The sequence below is a fragment of the Leuciscus leuciscus genome (genome assembly GCF_965113295.1).
Source record: "Leuciscus leuciscus genome assembly, chromosome: 11".
NCBI classification, from domain to species: Eukaryota; Metazoa; Chordata; class Actinopteri; order Cypriniformes; family Leuciscidae; genus Leuciscus; species Leuciscus leuciscus.
This window is the reverse complement of record NC_138735.1, coordinates 6,002,924-6,015,109: the sequence shown is the minus strand read 5'-3', so window position 1 is coordinate 6,015,109 and position 12,186 is coordinate 6,002,924. Positions and strand designations below refer to the sequence as shown.

At 46.1% G+C, this 12,186-nt stretch overlaps 5 protein-coding genes across 5 annotated transcripts in view; 4 read left to right on the top strand and 1 right to left on the bottom strand.

The window, feature by feature from the left end:
* Window positions 1-12,182, top strand: part of LOC309509555 (NXPE family member 3-like) — a 34,532-nt gene extending 22,350 nt beyond the window's left edge. Inside the window, exon 9 of the mRNA XM_082184339.1 lies at window positions 11,553-12,182. The gene's annotated coding sequence lies outside the window, so the exon portion shown is untranslated. The remainder of the gene's footprint in view (window positions 1-11,552) is intronic.
* LOC309509581 (NXPE family member 4-like) overlaps window positions 1-12,186 on the top strand; it is a 46,098-nt gene that overhangs the window by 8,578 nt on the left and 25,334 nt on the right. The gene's annotated exons all lie outside the window — the stretch shown is intronic.
* The window catches only part of chst2b (carbohydrate (N-acetylglucosamine-6-O) sulfotransferase 2b), a 92,233-nt gene that overhangs the window by 73,645 nt on the left and 6,402 nt on the right, over window positions 1-12,186 (bottom strand). The window lies entirely within an intron of this gene.
* On the top strand, window positions 2,456-11,495 carry LOC309508804 (NXPE family member 4-like; the record flags this gene model as incomplete). Its single annotated transcript, XM_082183275.1, has 6 exons — window positions 2,456-2,554; window positions 9,134-9,370; window positions 10,673-10,851; window positions 10,940-11,010; window positions 11,122-11,287; window positions 11,477-11,495. Coding segments are annotated over 6 exons (771 nt in total), but the record flags the coding sequence as incomplete, so codon positions are not given.
* Window positions 4,380-8,646, top strand: LOC309508721 (uncharacterized protein). The gene is made up of 2 exons (XM_082183195.1): window positions 4,380-5,598; window positions 5,875-8,646. The coding sequence occupies exons 1-2, from the start codon at window positions 5,110-5,112 to the stop codon at window positions 8,263-8,265; spliced, it is 2,880 nt and encodes a 959-aa protein (XP_082039321.1). The 5' UTR covers window positions 4,380-5,109; the 3' UTR covers window positions 8,266-8,646.

Sequence of the window (12,186 nt, the reverse complement as noted above, 5' to 3'; positions counted from 1 at the left end):
TATGTGCGTTTGGCCGGAAGCTAGTTATTTTACTTTATAAAGTTTTAAATGTGAATATTTTTCTTACACAAACTCATCGCTTTTCTTGAGGAGGCCTTTATTAACCCCCCAGAGCTGTGTGGAGCACTTTTATGATGGATGGATAGATGTGTTGGAAAAATACACTCTTACCAGAATAGTTATTAAACTTGTGTGTATTTCAGTTAAAGCTGTTAAAGTTATCAAGCGGTCTCCATTGTGAATTTCTCCTTTAAGTTGTATGGTATAACCACTAGGGGGAGCTCTAAGCATATTTTTGTATTCTGGTAGTTTAGAACAGAAGAGCTGTATATGTTTGTTGAACACACAGTAAAGGATGACGCATTTTTTGTTCTGTGCGTTATATTGAAAAATGAGTACTCCGAGTCTTTATTAAATATCAACAAGATGCACTTTTATGGACTTCAAAACAGAAACAACCATTCACTTCCAGTATAAAGCTTGGAAGAGCCAGGACATTTTTTTAACATAACTCCGATTGTATTCGTCTGAAAGAAGAATGTCAAGCATGACTTGAGGGTGAGAAAATCATTGGCTAATTTTCATTTTTGGGTGAACTATCCCTTTAAGTTTTTGTCACTTTAGATTAGGCAGTGCAAAGTTAAATTCAATTGTTGGTTGTAGTTTAGAAGTACCGAGTACCTCAGAATTCAGAGTACCTAACTAACCAAGTATACTAAAACTTTGTCATGAGTGTTGTTGAATGATTGTTGTTGTTGAATGACTAATATGTTCTGCATTATTAATTTAATGCAGGGTCATGCTGAAGTTTGTCACAACAGAGAATGGAGTGGCAACAACCAGCACTTCTCCAGAGGAACCCAGCAGCTACACAGGCACTGACACAAATGTCTGTATTTTATAATTCTATAGAGCTATAATTGTAAATAATTATGTTATGTTATATAGTAGTTATGTTTTAATAAAGTTCTATTCTGACACCTAATGTAGTTGTGAGTTGTTTTTGTTTTTCCACTTCCATAACATTTGGAGGAGATCATCATAAATGATACGTGTTTATAAACTCTTTAGAAATTTGAAATTCAAACTTCAATTACATAGCTTATCACAAACTGCAATGGAGGGTGCAGCAATATTACTTTATTTCACAAAACTAAACTTTTCAATATGCGTCTCATCAAAATCATATATAACTCATTATAATTTTTCCACACTGGATGCACGCCCAGTCACTGACAGTGAACGGATGGCCCCACTTTTATTTCTGACGTACTCAACTGACTGTTATATACAGTACAGTATATATATATATGTATGTGTGTGTGACCGGATTGCTCGTATATTCTGAACTTTTAGCAAGTGGTGAAGTTTGAAGTGTCTGAGCAGCCATATTGCTTTTCTTTATGGACAAAAGGAAGGTGCTTTCTCTCCCATGAGGGGACTAAACAAATAGGGGAATTTTCATACACTGTAAAAAGTGAACATGTGCAGTTGTTTCTTCTCGGTCAAAAGTGACCGGACACCTGGAAATGAAAATAAAATGTGATTTTATGGTGTAACCACTAGATGCCTGTATTGCTCTCTATAGTCAAGTCAAGTCACTGTCATTTATATAGCGCTTTTAACAAAATGAATTGTTTCAAAGCAGCTTTACAGTGATAATAGGAAATTACAGTAACAGAGATTGTTTTGGCTTTACAGCAGCTCTAGGATAAAGTTATTGTCAAGCTAAAGTTAGTTTTGATCGATTCACTTCCGTTGCGAAGATCATTAGTTATTAACTTGTATAATATAGAATTATTTGTCGTGTCCGCGTAGCCACGTGGTGACTCTGTACAGATAAAACGACAACGTGTCGTTGTTTGGCAAGGGGCTGCATTAGGAGAGCGTATTTAGAGATTAAGTGTTACTTTACGTGTTTTTCAGTAAAGGTAAAGCTGTTGGTTGTTTATGTTAATGTTTAATGTTCATTTATGTTGGACATTTAGAGTTGTTTCTGTTACTGAAATCAGGTTAAATCTACTGAGAGTTACGCTTCAGTAAAACCTTGTTTTTTTCAGGTTGGTTAAATTCGGTTATAATCAGTCATCTTAATAAATCATTTATTTCATTTAAACAAAACCAGTTATTGTAGATGTTAACACATGAAGTACATTTTCTAAGTTGAACTGACTAAACTTTTTTTTTTTTCAGTATAGCACCACAGACCATAGTGTTCATAGTGCTCAAGGTTACTTATAGTTGTTTCTGCATATTTATCTAGGATTGAAAGTATTCTAAGAAGAAAAAAAGACAAACTTCAGTTTTAAGTTTTAATTATTTTAGTAGTGGAGAAGCAGATAAAATGTCGAACATACAGCCATCTTGATGAGAACTAAGATCCCTTTGATGTTCTCTTTTGTCTTGTTGAGTAAAGACAATTCTTTGCTTTTGAACCCATGATGGGTTATGAGAAAAGATCTCTGTTACCATCACAGCCAGAGACCACAACAAGAACCTGAAAAGATATGGAGGAGATTTTTTCCAAGCAAAGCTATTCAATTCAAAGCTCAAGGTGTGTTTGTTTTATATTATTTTTATAATATTTCTTTTTATGAAAATTAAGACACTGAGTTTGATTAGCTGAGTTTCATTTGCCTGTTAATGGTTGATTTACAACATTTTATATATTATAGTTTTATATGCTTTAAATTTGGATTTACCTACAGACATTAGTTCTCTTACGAGAGGTCTCTCGTACTTGCGTAAGAATATCTTACGCTAGGGGAAAACCTCTTTTCCTCGAGATATTGAAGCCAAAAATTATCCTTAATTTTGTAATAATGTAAAACGCATTGCAGCAGCATGCAGACATGGGCGAGACAGCTCGCGCGCCCATTGGCTGCTCTGCGGCAACTGCACCAGCCTATCGATGGAGGCTCCTCATGACGTCATAACCAATGAGGGCGCTTCGCGCCCAATACGTCATGTCCCGCCGAAATCGGGTGGGGCCAGGGCTATAAATACGGCCCAGAGAGGCTGGTTTGGTCAGTTTTTCATCTCTTCAGCGAGTTCACACATCGCTGGATCCTGAGAGGAAGCCGCGCCGTCTGACTACAAGCACCCAGCGGGATTATTCTGCATCTGAAGCTGCCGGTCGACAACTCGCCGCCTTCAGTCGCCATTCCTGCTAACGCTTTCCGGCGTACATATCCTTTTATTGCTGTGTGTGTGTTCGCCGCTGCGACACTCACACTTATCTCCTCTAAAAGAGCACGAGCGTCTTTTTCAAGATGCCTCGTTCATCCTGCGGCTCATGCCGAGCTCCACTCAGCGACGGGGACCACCATGTCATCTGTGTTTCCTGCCTGGGTGAGGATCACGCAGCTATCGCGCTCGCCGAGGGCGGCTGCCCTCATTGCGATCTTATGCCTATGGTGACTCTGCGGACTCGCCGGGCATTTTTTCGTGAAGCTGCGCCCGCGCCTTCACCCGCCGAGCTGCCGCGCCGTAAAAAGCGCCGCGCTCAACGGGTCCCTGAACCTCCTCCATCCCGCGAAAGCTCGCCGGTGCGCCCGCTAGCTTCGCCGCCTGCTTCACCTCAGTCTCTCACCGCCGGTCAGCGGCCGCCGTCTGCCGCCGCTTCCGCCATGGGGGACTATGAAGAAGCTGTGCGATTGGAGGACGACAGTTGCTCTCTCCTTTCGGGCAGTGAGGATTGGTCGAGCTCCGCGGACCTCGCACCACCCTCTCACCGCTCCTCGGGGAAAAGAGCCAGCATCGAGGCGGAGCTTATGCGTCTGCTCGAGCAGGCCGTCGAGAGCCTCGGCCTTGAGTGGTCGACGCCCCAGCAGCCTGCACTTAACCGCCTGGACGGCTGTTTTCTTCAAAGGGACCGCGCTTCTCAGCCTTCAAGACCAGCCCCTTTCCTTCCTGAGCTTCACGAAGAGGTAGCTAAGTCTTGGAGCGCTCCCTTTTCAGCCAGAGTGCGTGCTCCCGTGTCCGCAGCATTCTCCGTAGTCGACGGTGCTAAGGACAAAGGATACCACTCTCTCCCTCCCGTCGAGGAAGCGGTAGCCGCCCATCTTTGCCCGCCCTCTGCTGGACGGCGTGCTAAGACGGTGCTGCCATCAAAAGCCTGCCGCGCCACCTCGTCACTGCACGGTCGCGCTTATACCGCCGCCGGGCAGGCTGTCTCGGCGCTTCATTCTATGGCCATACTCCAGATCTTCCAGGCCAACCTTCTCCGCAAAATGGACGAGGAAGGACCGGAAGCTGTGAACCTTACGGATTTAAGGAGCGCGACGGATCTCGCCCTTCGTGCCACAAAGTCCGCCGCGCAGGCCATGGGGCGGAATATGGCTTCTCTCACCGTGGCTGAGAGACACTTATGGCTTACGCTCTCGGAGATGCCGGACTCGGAGCGCTCCGCGTTTCTCGACGCCCCCGTCTCCCCCGCTGGCCTCTTCGGATCCTCTGTCAAAGACTTCGCAGACAGATTCGCCGAAGTTCAAAAGACATCGCAGGCCATGAAACATTTCCTGCCCAAGCGCTCGAGCTCCGCAGCAGGTCGCTCAAAACAGCCGTCTGCTCGCAGCTCCCAGCCGCAACCCTCAGCTGCCGCCGCCCCACAGCGCCGACAGACCAGGGATCAGAGACCGCGCTCTCGCTCCGCCGGCCGCCGCCCCCCGCCGCGTGGGCCACGGCCGAAGGTTGAGTTAAAGCCCGAGGCCTCTAAGTCTTCCTAGCCAGTTTACGGAAGCGACGGTGTTCAAGTCCCGCTGCGGCCGGATTTCCACCAAAGATTTTCGCTCGTTCAGTTCCAATAATTGCGACTGTTCCAGCTTATTCAGCAGTAAACAAGTCGGCAGTACAGCCCGCTTGCCTGCACACAAACGCCGTTTTTACGGCGACCCAGATAAATCCCAAAAAGAGTGTATTTTCTGGTATTCCGGCCACGGCCGATGGTGTTATGAGTGTAGTAAAAATGCCCACTGCCCAGTGCCCATTCCTGCACACAGACACGGCCCGCCACACACGGCCCGCACAAATAAAATCGACTTATGTCGGTTGTGCACCAAATGTAGTGATTGTGCCCACGTCCCAGTGCCCGCAAACACTACACGCTACATGTCTCACGGTTTCTGTAAAAACGAAACCAACGCACATACAGTCTGCACAAACAGACGGTGTTCTCAGCGTTATGCATGGGCCCGTTGTCCCGCGCCCGCATTCGCTCACAGACATATTAAACCCCACGGGGCTCACCACGCTCGCTCTCTCTCAGCACACAGCTGCAGGAGAACTGAGCGCGGGCAGGCTGCCCGCTGTGATCAGCGCGCCCCCAGTCTCGCACGCTGCAAACGCTGCGCTCATGTTACAGCACACTGTTGCTCTCCGCGCGCCACTTGGCCGCGATCAGAGCCCAGATATCATTCAACCCCTAGCCACTCACGCGAAAGCGTGGGCAGAGCTCCCCGGGGTATCGAAGTGGGTGCTGAGCATTATAGAAAGAGGCTATTCGCTACAGTTTGGTCGACGCCCGCAACGCAAAGCGGCGCGAATCGAAACTACGGTGAAAAAGGAAGTAGCACACCTACTTCGAGCCGAAATAGCGAAGTTACTGAGAAAAGGGGCTATAGAACCCTTATCACAAACTCAGAGCGAAGGGGGCATGTACAGCAGATATTTTCTGGTACCCAAGAAAGACGGGGGTCTCAGACCCATTCTAGATCTAAGACGACTAAACAAAGCACTTCTGAAACGACGGTTCAGAATGCTCACGACCAGGAAAATCCTCTCGCAAATTTGCCAAGGGGACTGGTTCATGTCGATAGATCTGAAAGACGCCTATTTTCAAATACAAATAGCGTCACGTCACAGGCGATTTTTGAGATTCGCCTTCGAGGGCCAGGCATATCAGTACACAGTCCTTCCATTTGGCCTTTCCCTAGCACCTCGCGTATTCACGATGTGCATGGATGCAGCGCTCGCACCCCTCAGGCTCCGAGGCATACGAGTGCTGAATTATTTGGACGATTGGCTGGTTCTAGCTCGATCACAGTCGGAGCTCATAGAACACAGGACCATATTACTCGATCACCTCGAGAATCTAGGTCTCACAGTCAATTGGGCGAAGAGTTCGCTGTCTCCCAGTCAGAAAATATCTTTTCTGGGCACAGATCTGGACTCGCTGTCTATGACAGCACAGCTGTCGCCGCAGCGCAGACTAAGCATTCAGCGCATGACAGAGATTTTTCGCCACGGCGCTTTGGTCCCGTTCAAAAAATTTCAAAGGATGCTGGGTCTCATGGCTTCAGCATCCTCAGTGCTTCAGCTGGGTCTGCTTCGCATGCGCCCGCTGCAGTACTGGCTGAAAGCGCGCGCGCCGCGCAGAGCTTGGACCTCCGGTCTCGCGCGCATCAAGGTCGATCAGAAATGCGTCGCAGCTCTGAAACCTTGGACAGTGACCGACTGGTACCGGTCAGGTGTAAGCCTGGGGACTTCCTCGAGTGTGAAGGTGGTGTCCACGGACGCCTCAACCTCGGGATGGGGAGCGCTGCTCGAGGGCAGACCGTTATTCGGCCAGTGGTCAGAACGGGAAAAGCTTCTGCATATAAACTGCCTGGAAATGATGGCAGTCGACAACGCGCTGAGGCGTTTTTGTCCCCATATAAAAAGACACCACGTCTTAGTCCGTTCGGACAACATGTCAGTGGTGGCTTATATAAATCACCAAGGAGGTATCAGATCCAGAATCCTTCACAGGCTGACGGATCGCCTCCTGGTCTGGGCTCAGCACAATCTGCGCTCGCTCAGGGCAGCGCATGTGCCCGGCCATCTGAATGTGGGACCAGACAGACTGTCCAGAAACAATCTGCCGACAGGGGAATGGTCTTTACATCCACAGACAGTCAAAATGCTATGGAGGACATTTGGCAGAGCGGAAATAGACCTATTTGCGTCTCAAGAGAACGCTCATTGTCAGGAATTCTTCTCCAAGAGCAGGGATGCGCTGGCTCACGTCTGGCCCCGCTGCCCGCTCTATGCGTTTCCCCCTGTCACGCTCCTACCCCAGGTGTTAGAGCGAATCAGGGAGAGCGGATGCCCAGTGCTACTCGTCGCCCCTTTTTGGACAAACCAAGTCTGGTTTTCAGTCCTGATGCAGCTGACGAGTACCGCCCCGTGGCCGATACCGGCGAGGAGGGATCTCCTCTCGCAGGCGAACGGCTCGATCTGGCATCCTCGCCCGGAGCTTTGGTCCCTACATGTGTGGGCCATCAACGGGTACCCGTTAACCTCCCAGCGGGAGTGTTAAACACGATCACGCAGGCTAGAGCTCCATCTACAAGGCGGCTCTATTCCTCAAAATGGTCTGTGTTCACTAGCTGGTGTACAGCGAGTGGCACTTCACCCTCACGCTGTGGGGTGCCGGAGGTTCTCTCCTTTTTACAAGAGCTTCTGGATAAGGGCAGAACCCCATCCACGCTCAAAGTTTATGTGGCGGCCATAGCAGCGTTCGCTGAACCACCGCTTGGCCAGTCATTAGGAAGGAACGATCTGGTCATTCGCTTCCTTAGAGGAGCTAAGAGGCTGAACCCTCCCAGACCACCCTCAGTTCCCGTTTGGGACCTTTCCACGGTTCTGGAAGCCATGAAAGGTGCCCCATTCGAGCCAATACAGTCAATAGATCTGAAACTCTTGTCTTTCAAAACAGTGTTTCTTCTGGCTCTCGCTTCAGTGAAGCGCATAGGGGATTTGCAAGCGCTCTCAGTAAGCGCGACGTGTATGGAGTTTGGGCCGAATGACTCGAGAGTCATACTCAAACCAAAGCACGGATATGTTCCTAAATCCCTCAACACACCGTTTAGGGCACAGGTTATCTCACTGTCGGCCCTGCCGGTATCCGAAGAGGAAGGGGACGCAGGCTTCCTTTGCCCGGTCAGGGCGTTAAGAGCCTATGTGTCTCGCTCATCTGTTTTCAGACAGACGGAGCAGCTCTTTGTTTTGTTCAGCGGACGTTCTAAGGGACTAGCTGCGTCAAAACAGAGTCTATCCAGATGGATAGTTGATGCTATAGCGTTAGCTTACACATCCAAGGGCCTGCAATGCCCGATAGGTGTCAAAGCGCACTCCACAAGAGGCATGGCCTCGTCGTGGGCTTGGTCCAGTGGGATTGCCTTGCAAGATATCTGTATGGCGGCAGGCTGGGCCTCCCCGTCTACATTTATAAGGTTTTATAACCTCGAGGTTCCCGCTTTGCAAGCTAGGTTGCTCTCGGTTTAATTTTTCAGTATTGCCCGCCCGATGCTATCGGCTCGGGATGCTGAAACTGCTAGAGCGGCGATCACTGATCGCCTATATACTTCTGTGGGCAATACGTTAGTCCCCCATATTTACCAGTCCAGGCTGAGTTCGCCCTGGCTGTGTGGAACACTTGATATAATATGCTCTTATCAGAGCTCAATATTACAGGAATGATGCTATCCTAGCCCCTCTTCCCGGATTCTCTGTGAGTCCCTTGTGATTAAGCACTGTATGAGCCCCGGGCACCTGCCCTTGGGACGTTAGTGTTATGTCTCAAGCACGCACGGCGTTTTACATTGTGTTCCCCTAGCGTAAGATATTCTTACGCAAGTACGAGAGACCTCTCGTAAGAGAACGTACTCGGTTACTTACGTAACCTCGGTTCTCTCTAGAAGAGGGAACGAGTACTTGCGTATCTTGCCGTGCATGCGTCATGTTCTGATTCGCTTCTGCGATGAAAAAACTGACCAAACCAGCCTCTCTGGGCCGTATTTATAGCCCTGGCCCCACCCGATTTCGGCGGGACATGACGTATTGGGCGCGAAGCGCCCTCATTGGTTATGACGTCATGAGGAGCCTCCATCGATAGGCTGGTGCAGTTGCCGCAGAGCAGCCAATGGGCGCGCGAGCTGTCTCGCCCATGTCTGCATGCTGCTGCAATGCGTTTTACATTATTACAAAATTAAGGATAATTTTTGGCTTCAATATCTCGAGGAAAAGAGGTTTTCCCCTAGCGTAAGATATTCTTACGCAAGTACTCGTTCCCTCTTCTAGAGAGAACCGAGGTTACGTAAGTAACCGAGTACGTTTTCTGCATTACACTTAGCCTTCTCTATTCTTCTTGAAGGCGAGTGTGTACGGGGAGGTTGTGGATCACTGTAATGGGACTTACTCTGTTGCTCTTCTTCTGCCCTGGGAAGGTCAGGCACAAGTTTATGTACGTCTAGAGCACTCCAGTGAGGTTGTGGAGATTCTTAAAAAATACAGGGAGTCCTCATTTCCACGCAGCCACTATAATGGCCACTTTGAAGGGCCAGGACCCAATAAAACCAGGATCAGTGAAGTAGTACAATGCAATCTTAAGCAGTGGTGGACGAAGTACACATACCATGTACTTGAGTTAAAGTAAAGATACTCAAGGTAAAATATTACTCAAGTAAAAGTAGAAGTGCTGCCTTTAAACATTCACTTGAGTAAAAGTACAAAAGTATTTGCCTTCAAATGTACTTAAGTATCAAAGTACTATGATTTTTTTATGGCTATAATGTCCTATTATAATTTTTGTCACAAGACTCTTGCTTAACTCAGTCTACGTGAAGACTCTAATGTCACTCTTGGCACATAAATCTATTAATAAAATGACATTAATTAGTCATATATATATTTGAATTGAATACATTTTTTGTGTGTTTAATTTTTGACGGAAGGGGACTGTTCCCATAAGGTATAATACATTTACAGTATTTACTGTACATATTTTTCACGAGCGTCTATGGTCATAATTATAAACATCCTAATGTTATGATACATTCACATAAACCTGAACAATGCCATTGAATATATATATACACACTACATTATGGGAGCAGCCAATTTCCCTACAAAATTAAACACCAAAACGTATTAATGCAGTGTTTCTGCTACTCCTCAAAAAAAAAAAAAAGCTATTATATGCAAGTAATTTTAGTGTCAAGGTAATAAGCAATGTTCATTATGCGTCAGTTTACCGATAATTGCTGCAATAATAGCTGCTGCTCTCTGCCCCGCTTAAAATCATTGGCAACACAAATTGTTTGGAACTATTGAGAGCTACACGAATCACGTGACCGCGAGATCACAGTAGGCTTGTTCGACTTGAGACGGCGCACTGCACAGACCAATCGGTGAATGACATTAAAATACCGCAAGAGCGATTAGAGAGTAGACGGCTCTGTATGCTTTTCAATCGCTCTCGCGATTTCGCTCTATACTTTGATGTCATAAACTGATCGGTCTGTGCAGCACCGGTTCAAGTCGAACGAGCCGTGTGTGTCGCAACCTCTTATATACTGTCTATGGTCGCAACTCTCATATTTAACGGCTCTGGTTTGCGCTTAGTAGATACCGCCAAGGCAAGTTCAAAACAAAGCACGCACGTTGTAGGCTACTGTGATTGGTGGCTCGTTTGACCAGTTAAGTTTTTATCCACTCATAAATAAAAAGGAACGACTGATTTTGAAAATGTAGTAGAGTAAAAAGTAAGATATTTGACTTTGAAATGTAGTGGAGTTAAAGTAAAAGTCTTCCCAAATTTAAATACTTCAGTAAAGTACAGATACGCAAAAAAGCTACTTAAGTACAGTAACGAATTACATTTACTTCGTTACTGTCCACCACTGATCTTAAGTGGGGTGCAGATGGAGGTTGGAGTAAAGGCGACTGCTGCTGTGAGTATAAGGATATAAAAACAGGGACGGTGTGGCAGTGTGAGAGACCAAAGAAACTTTCTTGTGACAAACTGGTTCATCACTCTACCGGAGGTTTGGAAAACCCATTAAATCCTTTTGAGAAGCAAATTTTCACAAAGTAAGTGGGAAAGGATTCAAAATGAATTACAGAGGAATTGTAAAACTAGAAAAATTGTGGAAGATGTTTTCTATTTTTCTCTCCACAGGAAATTAACAAATGTTGCTATTACTGGATACACACAAATCATAAATGTCCTTCCCAACACTACAGGCATTGGTATGTTCATATATCAGGACCGATATAATCTAAAATCAAATGTAGTTAGTTGCAAGAGAATTAAGAATTTGCATAATTATGGCACAGTCTCTTCAGGTAAATGTTTCTTTGCTTTAGGCACAATGGAGAGATGCAGATCTGGCATGACAAAACCAGTTCCTGCAGGGTTTTATCTGAAAGACGTCTGGAAGTCTTTTGTGTGCAACACCCAGAAGTTCAGTTCTTCACAAATGGGAAATTGTCTTAACCCCTTCCTCATCACCCCCAATTTTGGCAAGTACTGCATACATGAAATGCCCAAAATAAAAAGGTTACTGCTCATAAGTAATTCTGAAAAGAAACATAACACACATACATTTAGAAAGCCAACCCTTGAGAGTTTATAGTTCAAGACTCAAAATTAACCAGATTGTTATTAATATTGAGATATATAAGCTCAAACATATTTTGAACTAAAATAATCCAGGATCACCAGTGATCCCTGACAGGTAAGGGATTGACAATCTTGTTTTTAACCTCAACCTTTGGTTCTAAAAACCGAGGTAACTTTCAGGGTGTGTAAATGGCCATAGTGGTACATTCCGTGCTTATTTAATTGTATGTTATTATATATTGTGTTAGATGTTGTGTGCTGGGGCATTCCAGAAAGCAGGTTATGTGTCATGCCCGGGTATGTTTAAAGGCCCACTGAAGTGCCTTGAAACTCGCAGCTTTGTATGATGCGTTGACGTAATTTCCATTGAAACAGGAAGCTAAGGCGGGACATATTGAAAGGGTTCTACCCCTTTTCAAATAGTCAATAGCGTTTAGTTTACATCACAGACAGCAAGTCGTACTTGACAGCACCATGGAAATGAATCCGAGCGCTGATACGTTGGATTCAATAGTAACGTTAGAGGTGTGAATAAATTCTAGCCATTTCATTCTGAAAACGGAATAAAACTCGAGCGTTTGAACAACCGAACACACATCTCCAACCCATATTGCTCAGTGACGTGACCTACCGGTTCTTTTTTTGTGAACCGGTCGTACCAGTTCATCAAATCGAAGTGAATCCTTCTGCTGGTGAGGTCGACTAACATCTATGTTGATTATTAGTCAGTAATCTACTGTAGTGATAGTGTAGTTGTAGATGCGAGTACCAAAACTAACCACTAGGGGCCAGTAGCATTACAC

Coding starts and splice junctions, on each gene's coding strand:
- LOC309508721 (XM_082183195.1), top strand. CDS start 5,110: ATGTCTCACGGTTTCTGTAAAAACGAAACCAACGCACATACAGTCTGC. Junction 5,599..5,874: donor CTTCGAGCCGAAATAGCGAA/GTTACTGAGAAA, acceptor GCGATTTTTGAG/ATTCGCCTTCGAGGGCCAGG.